General features: G+C 46.8%; 1 protein-coding gene across 1 annotated transcript in view; it reads left to right on the top strand.

Moving 5' to 3' along the window:
• The window catches only part of LIMD1 (LIM domain containing 1), a 34,234-nt gene that overhangs the window by 4,953 nt on the left and 6,749 nt on the right, over positions 1 to 22,532 (top strand). The window contains exons 2-7 of the mRNA XM_049816804.1: positions 5,702 to 5,803; positions 17,063 to 17,130; positions 18,428 to 18,490; positions 19,967 to 20,097; positions 21,221 to 21,272; positions 21,963 to 22,031. Of these exons, the coding sequence (XP_049672761.1) occupies positions 5,702 to 5,803; positions 17,063 to 17,130; positions 18,428 to 18,490; positions 19,967 to 20,097; positions 21,221 to 21,272; positions 21,963 to 22,031 (485 nt within the window). The remainder of the gene's footprint in view (positions 1 to 5,701; positions 5,804 to 17,062; positions 17,131 to 18,427; positions 18,491 to 19,966; positions 20,098 to 21,220; positions 21,273 to 21,962; positions 22,032 to 22,532) is intronic.

Here is a 22,532-nt window from a genome sequence, read left to right as displayed (position 1 = left end):
GCTGCAGGTATTTTAGGAGAGCCCCAGGCATCTTGTTTTGCAGTGAAATACTGGGATGCTTCCCAGCAGTCTGGCAGAGAAGATCTCATGGCTAAGTCTGCAGATTTCTTTTCCCCTTGCCAGAAGCAGAGCAGTAGCTGAATCGCTGAACTCTGTGGAGACCTGGAATGCCAGCACGTTTGAATGGGTGCGATCGGCTTGAAGGCCAGCAGCGCTTTTTTGAAGTCTAATGCATAGTGAAGTTAGTGCTTTATCATTGCCAAAACCACAATTTACTTAACTTTCAGGCTGTACGCACCTGCAGACTTTACTGAACCCTGCTGCTGATGGTGCACCAGGGTGCTTCAGCAGCAGCAAGAGTAATTTCAAGGCTGCCAAGTGGAGAATTTCTGGTTAAAATGAAAGTTCTTCTGAGGTTTGTTTTGTATGTGGGTGATGATAATGGCGTTGTTTCCACCAGGAATGAGCAGAGGCATCCCTTGCTGCCTGCTTCTGGGAGAACACCGCAGCTGGAAGGAGATGCCTGCCTGCAGCGGAGAGGAGCAGGAGGCAGGGCGAGATGGGTCTTGGTGGAACAAGGAAAGCTGGAAGGATTACGGCATGTGGACTAGTGGGTGTGTGCAGATTGCAAACCTTATCTCGCTGCGAGAAACCAAGCAAATAAGTATTTGCCTGGGATACAGCTCTTCAAGATTATAGCAGCGTGCGCTTCTCCTCCCTTCCTCTTGGGAGCTCAGCTGCGTTTGCAAGCTAAGGAAAAATCTACGAAAAGGAAAGAAAAAGGAAGGAGTTGAGGCAGAGAAGCAATAGGTCATTCAGCCAGGATACTGTGGCAGTGGAGACTGAAAGGAATAAGGAGCCTCATTTATGTGGCACTGGAGTTAACGTAATCTCTGACATTGCTATAAGGTACTTAAAATGTCACTGATGTGAGTTTGATGGCATTTTTGTACTTCGCTCGCAGCGTGTACACGACTGTCTACAGCAAAATCGGGGGTCAAGAACAAAGCATGCAAAAATGATACAGAAAAATTTACCAGCTCTCTGGTTCTTTGGGCAGGGAGTACCTGTACATGTTTGCTACCATTGAGTCACCCAGTCACCCAGTGGAGAATGGGACCAAACTACCCAGGTTTTCCAAGCGCTCAATCTCACCCAGGCCTCCAGATCTCCTTGAAATCAGCTCTCCAGCAAGAGCAATTGCACAGTAGTGGTTAACAGCATAGCGAGACGCACCATGTGTCTAATTTAGAGTTTGACGTAGAAAGTACTTGGTTAAGGTGAGCCACGGGGAGGTGGCATCAGGTTCTGGAGAAGGTCTGAAGTAAAACCTGAAGAACTGAGCATCACGTTGGGTATGACAGGGCGAAGTCTTTTTCTCAGCGGACAGTCTTTGAAAAATGGGTGTCAAAGTGGAGGACTTGGTTCTGCTGTTATGAGTAGGTGAGTTGGAAATGCAGAAGCTGTACCTTCACAAGGGTCCTCCCCATCAGAGCGGGAAAAGAGGAACAAGGTAAGAGTTCCCCTGCCAGCTTTCCTCTTGCCCACTCTGATGGGGAGGACCCTCGTAAAGCTACAATTTCTGCCAAGAGGCATCAGGGTCTACTTCTGGACTTAGCCACGTGCGTGTCTGGGCAGATGGGAAAGATGATACCAGAGGTATTTACGTGCAAAGGCGCTGGGGGTTCTTCAGCATAAATCCAGCCTCCTGTAAGGAGGGGGCAAAAACCAAGTTATGTGTGATGGAGAAGAGTCAAGCTGATCATGGAAATGTGGCTTGCCTGGAGTAAGTGGAAGGGGAGGACAGACTTACTCTTCCAAGTGCTGTTTCTGCATTAGCTATGTATGCAGACCCACACCACCAGAATCATCCTGCTGCTGCACTGCTTTTATCTGAGACTGGATTGACATGGCGAGGAAATCTCACCACTGAAGTAGCAGACCGTCACATTTGGCCCTCCAAAATTAAGTGACAGTCTTAGAAAACCCGACCAGGAGCATATGTAGGAAAGCTTGGCTGTCCTGGATGTTGCTAGAAGGGGGATGCTGCTGAAAAAAAGGGGGGTGCTGCTGGAAAAATCCACAACTGTGTTCCGGGTTTGTAGACAGATGATGTCTGGCATATGGAAATAAATCATACCGACCAGTCCCAGAAAATGCTGCTCTTCAGCATGGTTTGCGTTGGATTTTTAGCGAGTGGGATATAGTAAGTAACTGAGCTCCTTCTGGTAAAAGTGAAATAGCAACACTTAGAGGAAAAAATGTCTCTCTAAAGGCTTTGAGTCCAGCGGTAAATGGAAATGCACTTGTTGGACTTTGAGGGTGGGACACACATTTCAGACTGAGCACCAGGTTCACTTTCATTTCTGACAGCCCTTGAGGTCTGCATCGGACCTGTGAGCCGAGGCTGTTCCCGGTGGCAGCCCTCCTTCTGGCTTGCAGTGCCGAGATGGAGTACAGCGAGCGCTGGGAAGTGGCTTACAGGGCATGTTTTCGGTCCCAGTTCTGCCCCAAAGGTCCCTTTGTTCAGGCGCTCAGCTGCAGCGCGGGCGGTTGCTTGCCGCATGATGCGAAAGGGAACAGAGATTTCTTTGTTGTCAGGGGCCCGGCTGCCCTGCCGGCAGAAATTGAGCCGAAATCAGCAATTTCCATCCCTTTCCCTTTCCAAATCTGGCTACCATTCTGCCGGTGCGCTCGAGCGTGAATTTACCAGCGCTGCACATGTGCGGTACTTCGGGCTCGTCGTCCCAGTGGCAAAAGAGAAACCTTTAATTTCTCCTTAATAACGCCTTAATAATGTCATCTGAGGTTAAAAGTTGTAATTTCGGAGGGGATATCTGCTCAAATCGGTGCTTGCATAAGCGCTCATTATGTGCAGCAAAGTAACGGAGTGCAGGAATTGGGCATCTTGCTGAGCTGTGGCTACTTGGGATCCCTCTGCTTCGAGCTAAGGACAGAAGTTCTTGCTAAAAGCTGCTCTACGCCAAGAAAATTACCCAGAGCTGCTGACTAGTGTCAGCGGCATGTGAGGCTGGACTGATGCTGCTGACATTTTAACTCTACACCCTGGCTAGCAGAAAGCACGCTCAGCACTGTTGCGGGAAATAGTCGTCGGAGCTGGCGTGGAGCAGGGCGCGGAGCCTGTTTTGCTGCGGGATGGGGTTGGATGTGGCCTGTGCTGCGCTGCTTTCCTTCAGGCTGGCTTCACACACGTGTTGCCGAGCTCAGCGACTGGCTGCTGTCAGCAACAGGTATCGCTTTTTCCTTGCGTAGCCTAAGCCGAAAGAACAGGATCATTGTGGCAGCAGGAAGCGAATGGGAAAAAGAAAAAAGTGGAAAGGAAAAATCAATAAAAAATCACTTTTTCCCCCCCTTTCAGGCCAGGTGTGCTGAGTCAGAGATGAAGGCTCAAGCATGTTGCTTAAAATACTTCAGAATATTATATTTGGAAGAAGCAAAGACTTATTTCTAGAATAATTCCAATTGCTACTGAGATTTAATTGGCTTTCAAGTAAAATTTAGCAGATACAAGTAAAAACATGAACTGTACACAGATTTGCCATAATGCCATTTTCCAATTGTCAGCCTTGCCACAGGACAGCTATAAATATTTATAGCATGGTTATTACATAGTTGGGTAATTTAGCACATTATAGTTTTTATAGACAACATTGTCAATTTATTTTAAAGCCCCTTTCATTCTGTGACTTTATTTTCCATGTTTTAAAGGCCTAAATATTGAAAGAAGTGGATAAAAGGGTTAAGCAGGGGATGAAGTGGAACATGTACTGAAAGCAGGGAGGAAGGATGGGGGGGTCAAGGGGTGGATGATGGAAGAAGGTTTGGGTACAGATGCGGGTGCGGGAGCCCGGGCAGCTCCTGCAGGATCCGGCCGAACTATCATCTGTCCCGTTGGGGAAACCACAGGGGCAGTGCCTACGCTCTGAAGCTTAAATGGGATGGACAGGAGACAGCAGAAGCAATTTCTGCCCTCCATGGGATTTGCGTTCCAGTATTTTGTAGTGGCTTTAGATGCCTGCTGACAACTTTACCAAGTGCTGTGCCTGCACTCAGCTGCTGTGCCTTCTCCCTCCTGCTTCTTGCTGCTCATCCATATTCAGTGTCACCCGGCTGCTTTCTGGAAAGGAGGAAATCGGAGCACGCTGGTGATTTTTTCTGGAGCAGCTGCTCATTGGCACAGAGAAGGGGAAAATGCAGCACTTGCAGTGCGATAAATACATTGGTTCTATGGAAAGCCTGGTGAATATCGTGGAAAGAAGGCTTCAAGCAGCAAAAATTGGCAGGTTTTCCATTCTCAAAACTTTCTGCTCAGCATTGCTGTAGTCGGGAGGGAGTTTTGCAAGGTAGCCATTAGCTCTTGTGTCAGATGATTTGCACAGCATCTCAGGTTGCCGCTGAACGTATGCATTCCTGGGAGGACACATCCATTTGAAAAGCCAAATGCTCTTATCTTTGTCTTGTCCTTTATTTCCTTTTTTTTTTTTTTTAAAGCCTGCATGATTTATCTTTTGCTTTCTTAAAATCTTTCTTTCAATAAATGAGATAAATCTGCTTGGTTCAAAGAGAACCAGCAAGTTTTGCTAACTTGTTGCCAGACTGCGTGCTGGGGTGGACCCGCAGCCAAGCTAGCATTTTAGTTCAGGTCAGATTTGGACAAAACAGAGCAACTAATTATTCTCTGCAGCCTTCTCTCCAGGTTTGTGTCAGTTTGGACTCTGGCTCTGAGTGCAGAGGGCTTGGAGCAGCGCTAGGATGGCTTTCAGCATGCTGGTTGAATGCATGCAGGCAGCTGCAGCACAGAGAGCCAGATCCGCCCCGGGAAAATGAAGTGTCTGCTTTTCAGCAGCCAAGTGTGCACGGCTACAAAGGGCTCCTGAGCATTTTTATCCCTGTAATGTGAAAACTGGCGGCTGCAGCTATCTGCTGCAGGAAGAAATTGTTAACCACCCTGGGAGTGCCAGTGTGGTGCTGCTGGAGTTGGGAGTTACTTTTCAGTGCTGTCGTAAGTATGTTGGGCTTCTTCCTAGCTTTCACCAGACCTTTCCAATTACTCCAGAGCTTGCGGTGCCCCCAAAGAAGTGAAGTTTTGTTAACCACGGCATGACTAAGGATCTCCAGCAAGATAATGCTTGGGTAGATCTGTGTTTATTTGCTTAAACACAGATTAAAGTTGCTCATTTGGAGTAGTTAAAGGGTGATGCTGCTTTAAAACCAGTCTGGCACAATCACAGGGTAATGCCTGAAGTACATACACAAGCTTGATGTGTCATTTTCCTTGGACAAGGACTTTCTCTCCCCGGCCACTACTAGTGGTTGCCACTACTAGTGGTTTTGGGCAGCCTCGCTGCGTTTCTGCCTGCATATATAAAGGTTGCGGGGAAGGTTGGGAGAATGACGGAGATGTTGCTGTAGCCAGACACAGCTGTTCTTGTTCTTGTGCAGTTTACTTTTTTGCAAAAGGCTTTCACCATGGAGGTTCGATGGCCGTCGTGACCACTGTTAATGGCATCTCTCAGGGTGGGTGACGCTGATGTCACCTACATCTCATGGCTTCAGTGAACCGCCTGGTCCTCAGCTGCCAAGCCACCGTGCTGAATTACAGGTGTGGTCGCCCAGCCATTGACCCCAGCTGTCCCGCCAGGTCCTGCTCCTCACCTCTGTCTGCTTCTCTCTCTTCCAGGCACCTGCGTGAAGTGCAGCAAGGGGGTGTACGGAGCAAACCAGGCTTGCCAGGCCATGGGCAACCTCTACCACGACGGCTGCTTCACCTGCGGAGCCTGCAGTGAGTACCTCCTGCTGCCGGTGCCACCAGTGCTGCCGGTGCAGGGCCCTGGGGCAAACTCTTCAGGCTTAGCATTTTTCTGGCGTAAAGAGGGAAAAGAAGGAGGTGGTTATTGAATTATCTGTCAGCTGGAGTCTCCCACAGCTGTATGTCTTGGTGGCGGTGGTTGCTGTTTGTTTTTGAATGGATTCTTGCAAGGCATGTAGAAAAGATAGTTTGGACTGTGCCGGCCGTCTGCCTTCTGGTATGGGGGACGGTTGTTTTCATTCCTCTGCCTCTCAGTTACAGCCACATTTTCTTACTTACAAGAGTATTTTTTTCAAAGTGGCCGTGAATATGCCTTAGCTAGCATGTAGAGGGTTTTTTATTGGTCAGCTGAGACTTTCCAGCCTTTCTGGCCTTTCAGTCTGCAGACCCCAGGGAGAGCCGCTGGGTCGGCACCGTGCCGAGGACGCAGGCAGGGCGCGAGCATCGGCAGCGGGCTCCGTGAGTGCCAGAGACACCTTTTCACATGGAGCTGCTGCACGGTCGGTCCGGTGACGGTGCTTTCACTGCATGCGTTAGTTTTACGTGCTAAAATGATTTTGCCCTTCTGAGGGACCTCTCGTCAAAGCATTTAAGTGCATGAATGACCCAGGTTACACATCTTGCTTGTTCTTTCTCTGGAGAAATGGAGAGATGCCCCGAGATGAGGGGCATGTCTCTGCCAGCTTGCTTTCTGGTCACTGCAGGGAGGGAGCTGGTTATTGTGCCAGAGGTATCAGGCTGGGAGCAGCAATGATGAGCCCTCTGAAATCTGCCCAGGAAGCAGGGTAAATAGTTCAACTGGCCCTGCTGAGCTCCCTGTCGCTTGTCAGACCCACATGTGAAGGTTGCTGGTGCATACAGCATGCTGCAACGTGTGGATCCTCCTAAGCGGCTTTTCAAGGAGGTCTATGATGGAGCTGGGGTGAGGAACAGGCCACGTGATTTCAAATCATGGCTGTGTTTGTAAAACAGTGGTTTTTCTATTTTGTTGTGTTTAACTCTAGGGCTAGTAGAGTATTTTTAGAAATGGAGCTGTATATGTGGTGGCAGAAAAAATAGTAATAATCCTTCTAGCGCCTTTGTATATATGAGTTTGGTTTTCCCAGATGAGTCTTAGGGTTTTTCTCCTGCGTTGTATTTAGAGTTGTAAACTCATCAGGACTGCATGTGTTTTATTTGGAGCTGTAAAGTGGGAATAAATATAGAAGGATGTGTATGCTTTTTAATAATAGCTGAACCTTGAACTCTGCTCATTTCCCAGCTGTCCAACACCAGCTGCTTGCCTCACCTATGTTTTCAGTAGAGCACTTCACCGTCATCTGACCGAAGACAGAAAAATGGCAAAGAAAAAGTGGTGTTTGCACGTGGTGGCAGTTGCCTAAAGGCGCAGAAGTCAGCAGCTCACTCTTTTGTCTTCTCTTATAAATTAATTTGAACTCTTCTCCCGCAGAGAGGATTCCTGGCTGCAGCCGGGGCTTTGCTTCAGGGAGCTCTTGCCCTCCATGGCTGGGCAGCCTCCGAACTGCCCTTGCACACAAAGCTCCTGTTAAAAATAATCCAGCAGCAGGTTTGAGCTGTCTTAAATTTCTAAAATTACTACTGTGCAGCTGGTGCTTTAGAAAGAAACACTTTCAATCCCCCTTTTAGAATGGATTTTACCACCTTTATTTGGAGACAAGCGCTAGAGAAGTATTTGCAGTTGCAGAGGTATCAGCGGTTACTTCCGTTTGTCTTTGTTTGTGTTTGGTTAAAAAATAGCTTAATCAGGTTTCTGATGAGGTGGGTTGGTGAAGGCTGAAAGAATAGTTATTTGCTGCTTATTCTAAAAGGCAACCCTTTCCAAAGATTTCCAATGCAAGATGAAAAGGTGTGGGTGTCAGATGAGACTTAAAAAGATGGAAAGAAGCTAAGTTTAGCAAAGTGAAGCCCATTTTCTGTCTTACCCAGGCTGTAACTTAGAAGTGTGCTGAAGAGATGTGCTGGGGCAAAGGGTTTCAAACGGAAAGTAAAAAAAAAAAAAAAAAAAAAAAAGGCTTGTAAAAACACTGTGTTTCGATACAAGATAAAAAAGGGGAACGCAAGTCACGGGAGTATAAGCGAGAGCCTAATTCGGCTTGTTACGCGCGGGAGAGTAGTCGCTCCTGAAAGCTGAAGTCCTTCCCGTTGGGGCAGCGGCCGTACTAAGGCGGAAGCTGGACGCGGCGGCGGCCGGCAGGATGGCGCGGATGGATGGAGGGGCTGGTGGCGCGGGATTCCCAGCACTCGAAGGAGAGCGGCCCCCGCAGTAGCGGCGTTTCCCTCACACGGCACGCGCCTCTACGAGTAGCAAGGCTGGTGAGAAACCCTCCAGCACAGGGGGTGGTTTCCTGCGCTGCCGCCCCTGCGCTCTACAGGGGCTTCGTGCACCAGTCGCTTGCTCCGGGGCTTCGCTGCCCGGCTGCTTGTGCTGGTAAAGGTGTAGCTGGCTGACTTTTCACGAAGCCTCTTTGCGTCGCAGCTGCTTAACTGATGCCTGGGGTGGTACGTGCCGTCCTGCCCTGCGCTCGGGGAGGACACGTACCCGAGGGGAATCCCCCCCTTTCACAGACTGAGGTCATTTCCCTGACCCCCCCCCCCCCCTCCCGGACCGTCCGCTGCTACGGGGATGAAGGGCACGCAGCCCTGTCGTTTGCCCGGAGAGAGCGCGTTGCCTCTCTGCAGGCTTTCTGTCATTTGGGTCGCTGCGGTAAATAGGATGAGACCACTTTATCTGCCAGAAAAATACCTATTTGTCTGGACGGTGTTGTCTGTCTAGCTGGAAAGCACGTCTTTGAGCAGTCTATGTGGAAACTCTGATTTCTAGCTAAAAAGTAGGTAGTGCTTTTAAGGTCAAGTGGAGTTCATCTTGAACGCTATCCAGTACAAACTTGTCTTTGAGAAGTCAAGGTCGACCACAATTTCAATCCTAAAATTTCTGCTCTGGTGGAACGCTGAATATCTCCACTCCAATAAATAAAATACACAAAATTACCTATTAAGGTAAAGCATATTGTCCTCCAGATATTTATATCCGCTGTCCTGCTGTTTTCATTTTAGTGAGGATTTCTAATTTTGCTCGTAGTTGGATTTGTGTCCAAATGTGCATTGGTTTCCCAGATACAGAAAACTGAGAGGGTCTAAAGGGGGCAGGGGGTGGTACCTCATAGTGCCAAATTTCCTACACTCTCTGTTTCCTGATACACATATGTTCAAGATAAATGATAGAGCAATTTGTTGAGCAGAGCTGCGCATACGTTACAGGGTTCAGTTGTCAGGAAAAAAAATGTACTGTTTTATCTGAGACACTGGCATGTAATGCAGAAAATTTGGCTTAGAGGTCAAAACAACAGATTTAGAATGATTACTTTGGCATAAATGTCTCATTTATCTTCTTGTTTGTGACAGGGCAGAGACACAAACAAGGCAGCTTTTTGCAGAGGAGGAGAGGAAAAAACTTCGGGCTCTTTCTGCAGGATTAGTAATTATATTTGCTTTACAGGAGGGCCATGAAAGTAGGTTAAAAAAAAAAAAGTCCTCGAAACTCATACAGCTATTTCCTGCAAGCTCAAGGTGTCCGTTTCTGTCTTGAGGTTGTTTTTTTTTCTGGGGTTGGGGTTTTTTTTCAGTTTCTTGTACAAACAGTTGTAGTTATCAAATGGTTTGTTACATATTAACCATTTAAGTTGAATCACTACTTTATACCTCCTCAGAACACAAAAGATGCAGGTGTTGATACTTATTATTTAGGTAGTAGGGAGACCTTATAAATGATACAGATTTAACTAGACAGTACCACCCTAACCTATTGTGGTGTTTTAGTGTTTTCTCTAGGATTCAGCCAGGCTTATATCCGACTGCCGCAGGTTGCCTGGAAAGCAGACCTTTTTAAGCTCTGCTAGCAGCATAATTTAGAGCATAAGGGCCTTGTACTTGAGCCTCTTGGTCCTCAGAGGAAATCTGAAAGCTAAAAAAGTGCAAGGGAAGCGTTAGAGATGACTGAAGGAAATCAGTAGGCGAGGAAGGAAGTCTGAAAGAAAGAACTGATTGCAAGGTGGCTTGAAGGAGCATTCAATGTTGAACTACAGCAGAAGGGCCAAAACGACGACCAGATTTTGGCCCCTTATTGCAAAGAGGTGGAAACCTTGCATATTTACCAGGTTACAGAATTCGATCTTTGACATGTCTGCATTACTTTCTTTTTCTTTTTTATTCTTTTTTTTTTTTTTTTTTTTGTAAGCTCAGATTAATGTTGATGTCTACATAAGGGTAACAGGCTGCTGTTCCAGTGTCAGAGTTTGAAGTCACACGAGCTGGCTGTCTCTTGCCACCCTCTGGGTATATATATTTTTATTTAATATTTCACAATGTAGTTGTGTTTAGAGGTATCAAGGGTCGTTTACTAAATGAGGTAGCTAAGCTATCGAAGCAGTATTGTCTGCGAGCATAGCCCTCTGCTTGGGCTAATTAGTCTTGCTGCAGTGCTTATAAAGCATGGCTACTTAGAGCAATGCAGTTCTTGGCGTCTTTGGGCTAATTATGTTCAATAAGCATGTCCTGTACTGGTATATAACCCCTGGAACAACAAGGCCATGGTTTTTATTGGCACCGCTAAGTAACTCTACTAGTAGAAAGTCACCTTTTTCTGCAAGCACGACTTAATCCCAGACAGCAGGACAGCCAGCCTTGCCAGGTGAATTTCCCTGCAACACATGTGTCTGTATGGTTATCTTCAGATGTAGAAACTGCCAGCTTTTCTAGTGGAGGCAGAATTTACTGCCTGTAATTGGATATAAACCCACTACATGGATTGACACGCGTGAGAAACATGCAGATCATCACAGTATTGCCAGTAATCCTTCCTCAGCATCCCTTTAATAAAATTATCATGCCAGCGTCCATGTAGTAAATAATATATATTTTTTTAGCAAAAGTAATGTCAGAAAAGATTCAGATGTACCTGGCTTTACAGTTTGGGAAACAGGGAAAGCATCAGTGTGTGTTTCCAGCCCAAATTGCTGCTTTGTTCTTGCTGACTTTTTGTCTTCAGTCTCTCAGCTCACTGGTGAGAAATCCCTGCTGTTTGGCACAAGAAGTGCTTGCCGTAGACGAGAAAAACCAGGGCAGCTTTCACAGTAGGATGACGGTACTTGTTCCTCTCCTGGCCAGATTTCAGGGCAGTAGTGCTTTGGGGTCTGAGCTGAAGGGGCTTTGGCATGGTCCAGGTGTCCTCAGTAGATATCCCTGCTGGAAAGCTGCAAGTGTTTAGCTCACACAACAGGGGATGCAGTCAGGGCTTTATCAATATGCTAGTGGTCTGAGTTGATTGCATGTGTTTTAGAGCTGGCTGAAAGTCTGAAATCATTAGGATAATGTGAGAAAAAAGGTTGAAACCTTTAATGGAATATATTTCCAGTCTTTCTAGTCTTTTTATTTTATAACGTCATCTTCAAAGTACTGGGTTTTGTTAAGAACAGGCATAGGATTAATTGTGCTGTAAAGATTTTAGAGGGTTTCTTGTGATGTTTTAATGGTACCTGAGAGTAATTTCCTGAGTAGTGGCTTAGTAAGCACTGAGGCCTCTTCCATACCTAGAGAAATTTAAAAATTGCTCTCTCTTATAGTTTCGATGCAGAGTTACATTCACCGAGGACACAAAGATTGCCTCCCCCTCCTTCCTCCTCTAAGCCTCTGGGCATTTTGATGACCGTCGGTGGGTGATGGGGTGGGAGGCCAGCTCCGACAGCCGCCTGGTTTTGGTGCATTTTGGGGAACAGGGCAGCCGTCCCCGCAGCGATGCAGAAAGCGGCTGGGCACTGGGTTGAAGACCACTCCCTCAGCAGGGACTGCCTGGATCATAGCACTGCTTTGTCCCAGGGTGACTTTATCTTACCTCTGAATTTTGAAGCTTCTAAGGGGTTTTCCCTAAAAAGAAAAAAATTTGAATATCTTCTTGCGACGGTTTGCCATCAGCAAAGGAGAGGTGTTGCTCAGTTGTGTTGCCTACTGTGGTTTCACAATGTTTCCCTCTGAGGAGCCATTTCTGCCTTCGCCTGTGGTTGCTTTGCCGTTAGAGGCGGCTGACCTTTTCTTACGTGTGCCAGAGCATGCTTTTGGCTTCCAGGCATCAGGTCTTTTTCTCAGAGGTTTTTGTTTTTCCGCCTCAAATGTTTGGTGAGAGCGCAGAGGGTGTTGTTTGCAATTTTACAATACAGCTGGTACAGTTGAGAGACAGGTCCTAGCGCAGTTTCTTCTAAGAGATATCCTATCCTCCAGCCCATGGTTTCAGCAAGACTTTGGTCTGACGTGGGGTGTCTGCCAGTTGATTGCAGTCTGAGTTTACCTGATTTAGAGGACGTGCAGGCATCTAAGTGACCCTTTTGTGGAGCCCCAGTTCAAGAGCGGGTTGGAAATATTGACACTTCTGTGTCAGCCTCAGTGCTGCATCCAGCTTTAAGGGTGGCTGACAGACATGGGACAGATGGCAGAAATGAAGTAGAGCTCTCTGATGCTTTACCTAGTCTGCCACGCATGGCAGGATGCCACACTGCTTGTCAGTAAAGTATCCATGGAGGGCTCCAAAAATGCACGTGCTGGGCAGGGACCGGTGGGTCTCACGTACTGCTGAACTGTGGGCAGCAGGGACTTCTGAATGGTACAGGGGAGCCAAGGTCTCTGGGCTCTGCCTGTGCCCGTCTTACTGCCAGACGGACCAGCATAGGTTCTTCGATCCGAACCTCCTTGCGGCTTTATGTGGTGGAAGTGAAAACTGGGGAAAGGACTGCAGCTTGAGCCAGAGCCACCCGGGACTGAGGAGGAGCTTGTTTCAGTCCTTAGCAGCTAGATGGATTGTGTTTCCAGCCTGCTGTCCCACTGGTGTGTCAGGAGGTTACATCCAGTGAATCCAGAAACTGAAATCCTTTTGTATTTAACCTGCCATTAATAATTGCATGTCCAAATTTATCTTACAGCTGTGGTGCTCTAAGAAGGACAATTTTTGTAATGACAGAGGCCCAGGGCTGCCAGCGCGGAAGGGACCCAGAAGCAGCTGCCAGTCTGCAGTGGTTCTCGCCCGTCTGCTGTGCAGATACCACAGGGAGCTCTGCAGTGCCTGGAGAAGTGAGGTCCACGCTGCCTCCCCGGCGATGCTGGGTCCTGGTCACGTGTCCCCGTAGAGCCATGGGATCCTGACCTGGCCTTGTACCATTATATGCCTCGAGAGCAATATCTTGTCTTTGAACATGGGTTTGTGACCCCATTGTCCTTTTAATAAGTAATGGAAAAGCAACTTCAAAAGAGAAAGTTGGGTCCGGCTCCCCAGCAAGCAAATGATGCATCTCCCAGCATCCTCCTTGGCCGTTGTGAGTCCCTGGTAAACCCCTCTCTGTATGAACTTCAAAAAGAGAGAGCTGTCGTTTGAGAAAATTACGGACAAAAGCACTGGCATCCTGGGAGTGCAGCCTGATGGTATGCCTGTTATCAGCTGCTAAGCAAAGTGTGTTTATTTTAGCACAAAGGCACTAGTGACTAAGCTTGAAATATTCTGAAATTGGTGCTGAAATGACCTCGAGGTCATCCTGAAGGTCCCACAGCTAAACAGATTAGACAGATTTGTTAGGGATGAGCCATACATAAAAGCTCAGGGCTCAAACCTCCTGGCAGGGAGAGGAACAAGAAATCTTCTAACAATGACTGAAGACAGTACGGTTGAAATGGCGAAGAATTTTAATTGTCTGAATTTTTTCAGGTGAGCGGTTAGCTAAATTCAGGGTGAAGTGAAAGTGAAATATGGTCAGGAGCCAGCAGCTTAAGACATGTAGTAGAGCAACTGATCCTGAAAGCAGCAAGCCACGCATTGATATTCCTGGGTTTATCAAAGGATTTTGCCTCTGTAGTCACCATGATGCATATTTAAAGTAATGCATGTTTAAAGTAGGCAGTGATCAATGTGTGATTCCTTATATGCCATTTAATTTCTCAATCCCTCCTTTTGGTGAAAGTATGACAGCATCTCTGCGTTAAAGTGAAACCTGTGCCAGCCTCTGCAGGCACGCTGTCAGAAGTATCGCTTTTGAGAGGGACTTGTTTAATTTAAGGCACTGTCCTGTAGCAGGGAGTTCAGCGCAAGGACAGAAGCTGCGGCCGTCCTGCTCTGCGCTGTGGGGCAGTCCCAGCGCTGTTTGTTTTACTTCTGTGGCTGCAGCCAGAACATGCATTTCCCAGCTCCACCGGGATGGTCCCCAGCACGGTGTGGGGAAGTGACCTTTTCCTGCATCTTGCTTTCCCATGTGTAAGATGAGGAGATGCTTCCTCGCCTCAAAGAGATGTTGGGAGAAGTCCATCCCGATGTGGGCAGGGAGAGGCTGAGAGCAGCAGAGGAAGAATTCGGTTCTGTTTGCGTGCACCACTCCCACGGTGGCTGCAGGGGCACCTGATTATTCCTGGGTTTTGGCAAATTTCCTTTTATACCTTTCCTTTTCTGCCGGAGGCTTAAAGAGAGTCATGGAGAGGAGCTAAAAATAGTCAAAATGACCACCTCTTCCCTAAAGAAAGTAATTAAATCATCCACCCCCGCCCTCCCTCAAAGTGCTTTTGGTGTCAGCACCTCTTCTTCATGGACCCACATAATGCCAACAGCCAAATTATAAATCCTTTATAAAGGGGTTTATCCCTCTGCTGAATGAGCTTGCAGCAGAAGCCCAGACACAACGTGCCGGCTGTGGCACCTTCTCTGAAGGTCTGTCGCCATCAATCTTGACCTAATGTTAATGTCACGGTGTTAAAAATACACTGGGTGCAAATGGCCGGTAAATGCTTTTTTTGTCACCGTGGAAGAATGATGTGGTGGCAGTGATCCAAACCTCATCTCTTCTACTGGAATGGCTGCTTATGCACCGGCCAGAGCCTTCATCCGAAGAAGTGTCTCCTCATTGCATAGCTCCACGTATATGTTTTTCCTCACCACTGCCAGCTTGTCTTTAAGGAGAGACATTGCATACAGGTGGAAAGTCACTTGGGCACCTGCCCATTGCACTCAACTGGACCCCATGCTACCACGTAAATTAAAATCAAAGTTAAATGGGTTTTGTTTGGTTTTCATTTTTAGGAGTACCAAATCCCAATGCTGTATTTAAATCAGCAGGAGATTTTCAGGGGTACTTCTTGCTGCATCAGGCTTCTTGTTAACTTGCTTAGGACCACTGTTGACAAGGGTGCTGCAAATCCCAGGTATCCCCATGCCTCTCCTTCCCCTCCTCAGAAATTGGGGCTCTACAACTGCTGGCGAGCATGCCGGGCTTACCTGCAGACAGGCAGGCACGCAGGAGGGGGTCATCATACAAGTACGCACCCTTGGTTATGGGCCACAAAGCTAACGTGTCCAAGATCAGATACTTTTTATTTTGGGCTCTGGGTCCTGTTTTGGTGTCAGCAACCTTGGCAAAGCATCAGGGTGGGTGAGAGAAATCAGAGTGAGATGCTTTTGGGTTTGTCAGGTTTTCTTCCATGTCCTGTCTGATGTCTGCATTGGTGCAAGGATGGGCTGGTGCCCTGGCTCATCTCTGACCTCCGGGTAATGCAGTTATCCCCATCTGGGATTAGAGGAGAACAGGGGATGATGAGCGTGTTCGGGCAGCGTGCGTCTGGCTCCTACGCCGCCCACTAAACACGCAGCTGAGCAACGCCTGCAGCTTCACCACGAAGCTGCTGCATGTGCAAACTGGGGTTTGTTCCTCGAGAAACACGCTGCCACGTCCTCCACCTGCCTTCCTGGCTGAAACCTGTGCAGGGTACCAAGGGCTACTGGTGAAATGTTGGTCTGCCTGAAACTTCAGAGCTTCACTGGAGCATCTCCATTTCCCAAGGAGGAGCGGGAGTTGTTTCCCCGTCTGAGAGTGCCCTCTGGTGTACTCAGGAGACAGTAAAGATTGTAGTTTATTGAGGTGGTTTTACTCGGCTTCCTCCTTTTCTTAAAGCTTTGCAGCCATCATGGTTATTCATCGAAGGCTGCCAGGTAGGCGCATGCCATGAAGCACCAAGATGTGACCTCCAGACCAGTGCCCTGTGTCGTCCGCATTTATAAACCCAGCAGCCGATGATGGCTTTTTTTAACGATACTTGCCACGTGCAGCATATCAAGCAGGAGGCTTGATTTTCTTCCAGTGATGCCTGGCAGGTCCCTGCAAGCAGCCTGTAGCAGGTCCTGCTCCAGCTGTGCCTGGGCAGCGCTGCTCCCCTGCCCCAGGCGCTGCCTCCGGGCACACACCTGGGGCTCCCTGACCGTGCAGCGCAAGCAGAACCGCTCCAGTTCTAGGCTGCATTTCAAACCCCTGGGTGAACAGGGAAACCAGGCTGCAAAGACGTAGGAGCAGCTTTTTATAAATAAATAAAACCTAGCCCTGTTCTCCGGGTGTTTAAAAGTGGTGTCAGCAGGAGCATGCATTGCCTTAGTTACGTGGAACTGAAAACAGACAGCAAGCATGAGGCATAAACACAAAAGCTGCAGTAAATATAAATCTTCCCCCACATGTAGAGTCCTTTCTTGGAAAAACTTTTCATCTTGACTCTGTTACAACATTCTGGTTTGAAAAAAAAAAAAAAAAATCTTTTTTAAATGGTTTCAAACTCATGTTGGCAACTGCAGTAGCAAATGTGCTGGTAGGGAGCAGAGGAGCGTGTTGAGCACTCCGGCGTTGCACTCTGCTGGGGACAGACCAGGTGGTTGGGTATTGCAGTGGCTTACCTGGCAGCTGCTAGTTGAAGGCACCTTCTAGCAGAACAGCACAGGTGTGACGTTTTGAGGAACGCTGTCCAGTATGGATCACTCTTTGCATGCCCTTTCTTCTTTCCTCCTTGCTCCTCTCCTGGGGTGTTTTCCAGCATGAGTCAGACTACCCTCACTCGCTCTTGCCTGGTTATTTTGTGTTGTAATCTGCCAGGAGGTGGTCCAGGCTTGCAAAGCTACCTCCTCCTGCCCGGAGGTGGGACTGTTGTCTGGATCCAGCTATTGGCGTTCATCAGTGACTGCCGGTGGAAGAGGAGATGGGGTTAGTCAGGCTGGAGGCTGAGAAGACCCATGCTGGGGTTGGGTGCTCATCTCCAGCTGTGCGGCGGCCATGCTCGGATGTCCTAGTTCGCTTCTCAGCAGCCAGTTTTTGCTCACATTTTCTCCCTGCTCTCTGCTGACCTTACTCTTCTCTCCCTGTTTTTTTTCCTCAGGTCGAAAGCTGAGAGGAAAAGCCTTTTATTTTGTCAACGGCAAGGTGTTCTGTGAAGAAGATTTCCTGGTAAGCACACAGCTGACCCTTGTGCTGGCACGTCTCAGCCTCCCTGGCAGACACGCAGCCTTTCTGCCTGTCAGCTTTGCATGCATTTTGCACAGCGCTGGTCCAGCATCCTGCCTGGCCCTTCTGCTCCACCGTTTACCCAGGATCAGCCCCAGCCATGGTGGTTGCCCACACGTGGTGCTGGAAGTCACCAAGTGAGAGGCCACGGTTTTGCAGTGCAGAGCACCTAGTCGAAGCCGTGATCTCTTGCAATGGCTCCTTCAAAGCCTGTCTCTGCGGCCATGCTGTGGAGGCTGGAGCGAGATGAATGGCTACAGAAGAATGCATGAGTGAATTTCTCTTTCCAGTGAACTGGGTTTGCTTGGGCATCTTAATGGATATCTTTGTGTTGCCCTCAATGGATTCTGTGTGAACGTACCTGAGCATGAAGCAACCCCACGGTCCTCTCCTTGGCTGGTGGCGATAAAAAGCCATATACCATTCTGTCCCTGAGTCCTGAGAGATGAAGCCTTCATTGAGACTTGAAAAAGTCATAGTTGCCGACTTATTGGGGAAGTCTAGTGATTTCTGTCAGAGAGAAGTGAATTAATCTTTGCTCTCATCAGTATATTCTATTCAGGCTGAAAATGGAAAGATTGGTTAAATGCATCTAAAATATTTCATTTTTCCTGTTTGCATTTCCACCATTCAGATAGGACTGAAACCTTCGACAGGGTGTTGTGCCTGAGGTGCATGTTGTGGATGTGACAGGCAGTTCCTTACCATTAGATCTCAGCAATAGCAGCAGAAAAGTTGCTCTGGGCCAAATTTGATTGTTATACTAACAGGGAGCTGGGACAATACCACTGACCTCGAAGAAGCTTCAGTAGACCTATAACAGTGTAACCAAAGGAAGAATTTGGCTTTCCAAGCCTATATATACAGATACTGTGATGTGATAAACACAAGTAAGTTCCTGTCTTGTAGATCCATGTGATCAAATAAGCATGTAAGTCTTAGTAAATGCCTTATTTGCATGTGCATTTATGGTATTTACTGACATACTCAATTAAACTTAAATTTAGGACTTGGAAGTTACAGGAACTTGTACTCTTTCTGAACCCTGGAAGTCTGGTGTCTTATTGAATATCCTCTGGGAACCCATCCACAGCTTCATGTGCTGAAAAAAGGCACTGGGAAGTTTAGCTTGTGTAGAGAGTACAGAAAAAGGCCATGCAAATAACACCCCACAATACATTGTTGTTTATGCTCGACTAGCCTTCTGAAATTTTAAGCCAATTCTTTTTTGTCCTTGCAGTATTCTGGTTTCCAGCAGTCAGCTGACAGGTGTTTCATTTGTGGTCATTTGATAATGGACATGGTAAGTGATAATTGCTTTAGGAGAAAAAAATCCAACAGCTTTTTAGAAGAATGCATCAAAAGCAAAATATATTCATGTCCAGTACTGTCTGTGATCAGCTGGTAGTGTGCCTAGTGTTAGATTGGTAGCAAAAAGAAAATCCACTAAGCCTTTTGTTGATTTTTGCGAGGAAGTAAAGCTGGCACCCTGCTGTGTGTGGTGCAGAGACTTTGCTCTGCCTGTTTCCAGTGCACATTGAAAAGCAGAGCCTTCAGCTCCTTCATCCTCTTTCGGGCTTACCCTGGGCAGTGTATTCATAATCCTGTCGATGCTTCCTGCTCAGAAGTGCCATGGTTCTGCAGTGCTCCGCAGCTGTGGGGAATCGGTGCGGGTCTGCTGAGCCTGTCTTTCCTGGAGTCACGCTGAGACTTCCCACATACCTTCAGGATGAAGCTACTGTCTTGTTGCTGGTTTTTGTGAGTGGTGATGCTCTGGGGAACAGGTTTGACCCAGAGTATGTGATCCAGACCTCAGTTCAGATCTGCTCAAGTCCTTGCAAACTCTTCAGTAGATGCGTGGACATCCTGCTGAAGCAGGCAGCTCTCATTAGCCTACAGCAGGTACTCTCCATCCATTCAAGATGTGCATGGAGTGGGTCATGGCTCAGGGGGTCAGCTGGCCTTTAGCCAGCACCGGGCAGCATTCAGCTGTGGGTGATTCAGAGGGAGACAAATTCATGATCGTGTAGCTGGTGGTGTAAAACTACAGCTGAGGCAAAGAAATTAGGAATTTCTGGGTGGTCAGTTCACAGTACGCCTCCCAAGATTTTCTAGTGCTTATCGTTAATTATCTTTGCTTGCCTGCTTACACTGGAAAGCACTAAAATTGGAAAAGCTATTTCATACTCGGAAGTCTGATTGCTTGGCTGATGGACCATGGTATTCCAGGTAGTAATTGCTGCCCCAAAGCCAGCAGGTGAATTGCAGCTGTTGAGTTCAACGCAGTTTCCATAGTCTGTGTTAGTTAGAAAGCCAGGCTAGTGAGTACAAAGCTTTTGGATATCTAAGGAATTATGAAAACTTAGCAATAGTATTTGTTTCAGCCTCTCATGGAGATTATGAAGATGTATTTCCTTTTGTTGTCCTGCTACATCTTGCCTTGTGATCCTGCTAAGTATTCTCTAGCTGTTGGCTTCAGAAGTTTTCTTTCCTTTAAATTCTGTCACTTCTGTGTTTTGTAATGCTAAATACCTTGACTGAGACTCTAAGTTGTTTTCTTACCCATGCTAATAATTAATTTCTCTGGAACCAGGTGATATATACTGATTCCAGCTGCCCTTTCCATCCCTGTTAGCACATTTTTCAGATGAGGTGCCTGAAAAAAGACACAGGCCCACTGATGAATAAGCAGCATTGCCTGGCATAAAGCTGTGTGTTTATTATTTTCACCTTTATTGGCTGTTCACATGCATTTTTCCTGTCTCTTCATTTGTTGCAGATCCTGCAGGCTCTCGGGAAATCATATCATCCAGGCTGCTTCCGATGCGTGGTCTGCAACGAGTGTCTGGATGGTGTGCCATTCACTGTAGACTCTGAAAACAAAATCTACTGTGTCAGAGATTACCACAAGTAAGGACAAAATAAACAGCAGAGATGCTCCAATCAACAAGTCTCTAATTAGCTTTTCAGCTAGTTAGGGAGTGTGGATTAGTAAAATAGGAACAGGGTTAGAAGCTAGAAGTTTGAGGATGGGACTAGATCCTAGAAATCCCCAATGTCTCTCCTCTTGTCCTGCTGTTGACTCCTGTGTAACTCTGAGTAAGTCACTTAACTCCTGGGCTTTGGCTGCCCCTTCTGCAAAGCAGTGATAGTGAGAAATACTGCTCATGAAGTGTTCAGTAATGTAAGAAATCAGTCCACTCTAAAGAAAGACTGAATGCCTGTGGAAATCAATGTGAGTTACTTTTTGAGCAGCTGAAGGGCTGAGTTTGACTTTCAAGGAATCGCCACTGAACCTGCAAAGCAAAAGTTACCCAGCTCTAAATTAAACAACTGATAAATCCACTTAAAAAATCACTTGGCATTTAGACAGTAAAATAAAATGGCTGTGCTCTTAGCTGGTAGTTATAATACTAGAGCTGCATACATTTTGAGTGTCCTGGCTTGCTTTGCTCCTTGCTCCGTTTTCCGAGCAGGCAGAGCATTAAGTGTTGCTCAGGCAGCCCCTGGAATTGTTCTGTGTTGTGCCAAGATTAGAGTTGCCTCCATATGCCACTGTTGTTCTGAAATGATGCATATTTCCTTGCAATTTAATTTAATTTAATTATTTATTTATTGTGTTATGTTGTGTTACAAGGCCTTAAGGAACCATACAGTCTCACGGTATTTTCTCTGAGGTTTCCTGCCCCGAGGCTGCCAGTTCTTTTGATGTGTTTTTCTGGGGAGAGTCCTGCTCAGTTTCTCCTCATTCTCTTTTCCAAATCTCTCAGTAGCAGCCAAGAATTTTACAGTGGGTTTGGGTTTTTTCCGGCACTAAGTGTAAAACATAAGGTCTCTTTTTGCCTGATTGAGCAACGTGTGCCAAGCATTACTTACAATCAATGCTAAAATTAATTTTTGATCTCGGGATGCAAAGCTTTCCTGTGGATAAGTGATTTACAGCTGCAGCTTTTCATCTTATCACCAAGAACTTACAGGCCTCTCTTTTTATGTTGATCTATAACTTGCCTTCAATTTCTCATTGCTCTTCCAGAGTTTTAGCTCCCAAGTGTGCAGCGTGTGGACTTCCCATTCTGCCCTCCGAGGTGAGAGCCTTTAATTCCACATCCCCTCAGGGGAGGGAGCATCATGTCTCAGGTCTTGTTCTCTTTCACACTTGACCCTGTGCCAAGACGAATGTCCTTGCGGATGGAGAGAGATGATCGCTTCCTCTGGAGTGCAACCTTTTGACCTAAACTCAAATGCTGTTCCTGAGATGTGACCCTTTTGCTCGATAATGAAGCTTATTCTTGCTGGGCCAGGCTGTTTTTCTCACCTCCTGCACTGCTGCTAGTTTTATTTTTGGGATACCTTTCCTCCATGTCAATAAATGCTGGTGGCACTCATGAATGACTTCTGTGTGACCCCTCTGGGACTAACTCATTTTAATACTTGCAGGAGATGCATCTTGGGCAAAACCAATTTAAAATGCTGAGAAATGTGATATATTGAAATTACTAAATCATTAATGCATGACTGGAGATAGATGTGACTGTTAAACAGAGAGAATTTTACATTTCTGATGTTACATTTTAGAGGATATCTGCAGTCAGTTGATGATGAAGCTTTACTGTAAAAATAACTGCAGGTGGCAGGATTTATTTGTGCTGTCCAACCAGCAGCCCAAATGCATTTCCTCAACGTTCACGTTCTTGCAGGAGGCAATCTACAGAGAGTGCATGTGTCTGATCCTGCTGTAATCCTTTGTCACTTCTCTTTTGCTTGAATGCTTACAGGGTTCTGATGAGACCATTCGGGTTGTGTCCATGGACAAGGATTACCACGTGGAATGTTATCACTGCGAGGTGGGTCAGCAACTTTCTCAGGGATTGGGCACTTAACAGTGAGAACTAGTATTATTTTTAAGAGGCAAATAAATCTCCGCCCTTTCAATGGCAGCAGATGAGCAATTCAAACTTTGCATTGTGCAACTCTTTCTATCCGTGGCTGAGAAATTTCCAGTTTGAGGACAAAAGTTTTTGCAGCAATGTGTCTCAGCAGTTTCATTTGCTATCCGTGAAGTTATGGGCAAAGAGTTAATTACCACTTCTCAACTTGGCAGTTTATTTATTAATGAAGGAAACGTGGTGACTTAGTAAGGTTTATTGCTGCCTTTCAGAAGCCTTGAGCTCCAGATCACATTACTGTATCCGATTTCCAAGTCAGGTTGTACAAAAATGCTAAGGTGATGACTGAGCCTGTGCAGTGTAAGTTACCGTCACTCTCATGGGAAATGAATGTGTCGTCAGGGCTGGAGGAAGGATATGGCTGCAGAAAAAAAATCCCAAGAGGTGCCAGCTCTTAAA

Source organism: Accipiter gentilis, chromosome 14 (genome assembly GCF_929443795.1).
Source record: "Accipiter gentilis chromosome 14, bAccGen1.1, whole genome shotgun sequence".
NCBI lineage: Eukaryota > Metazoa > Chordata > Aves > Accipitriformes > Accipitridae > Astur > Astur gentilis.
The sequence above is the reverse complement of the archived record's forward strand: the minus strand, read 5'-3'. Positions and strand labels throughout refer to the sequence as shown.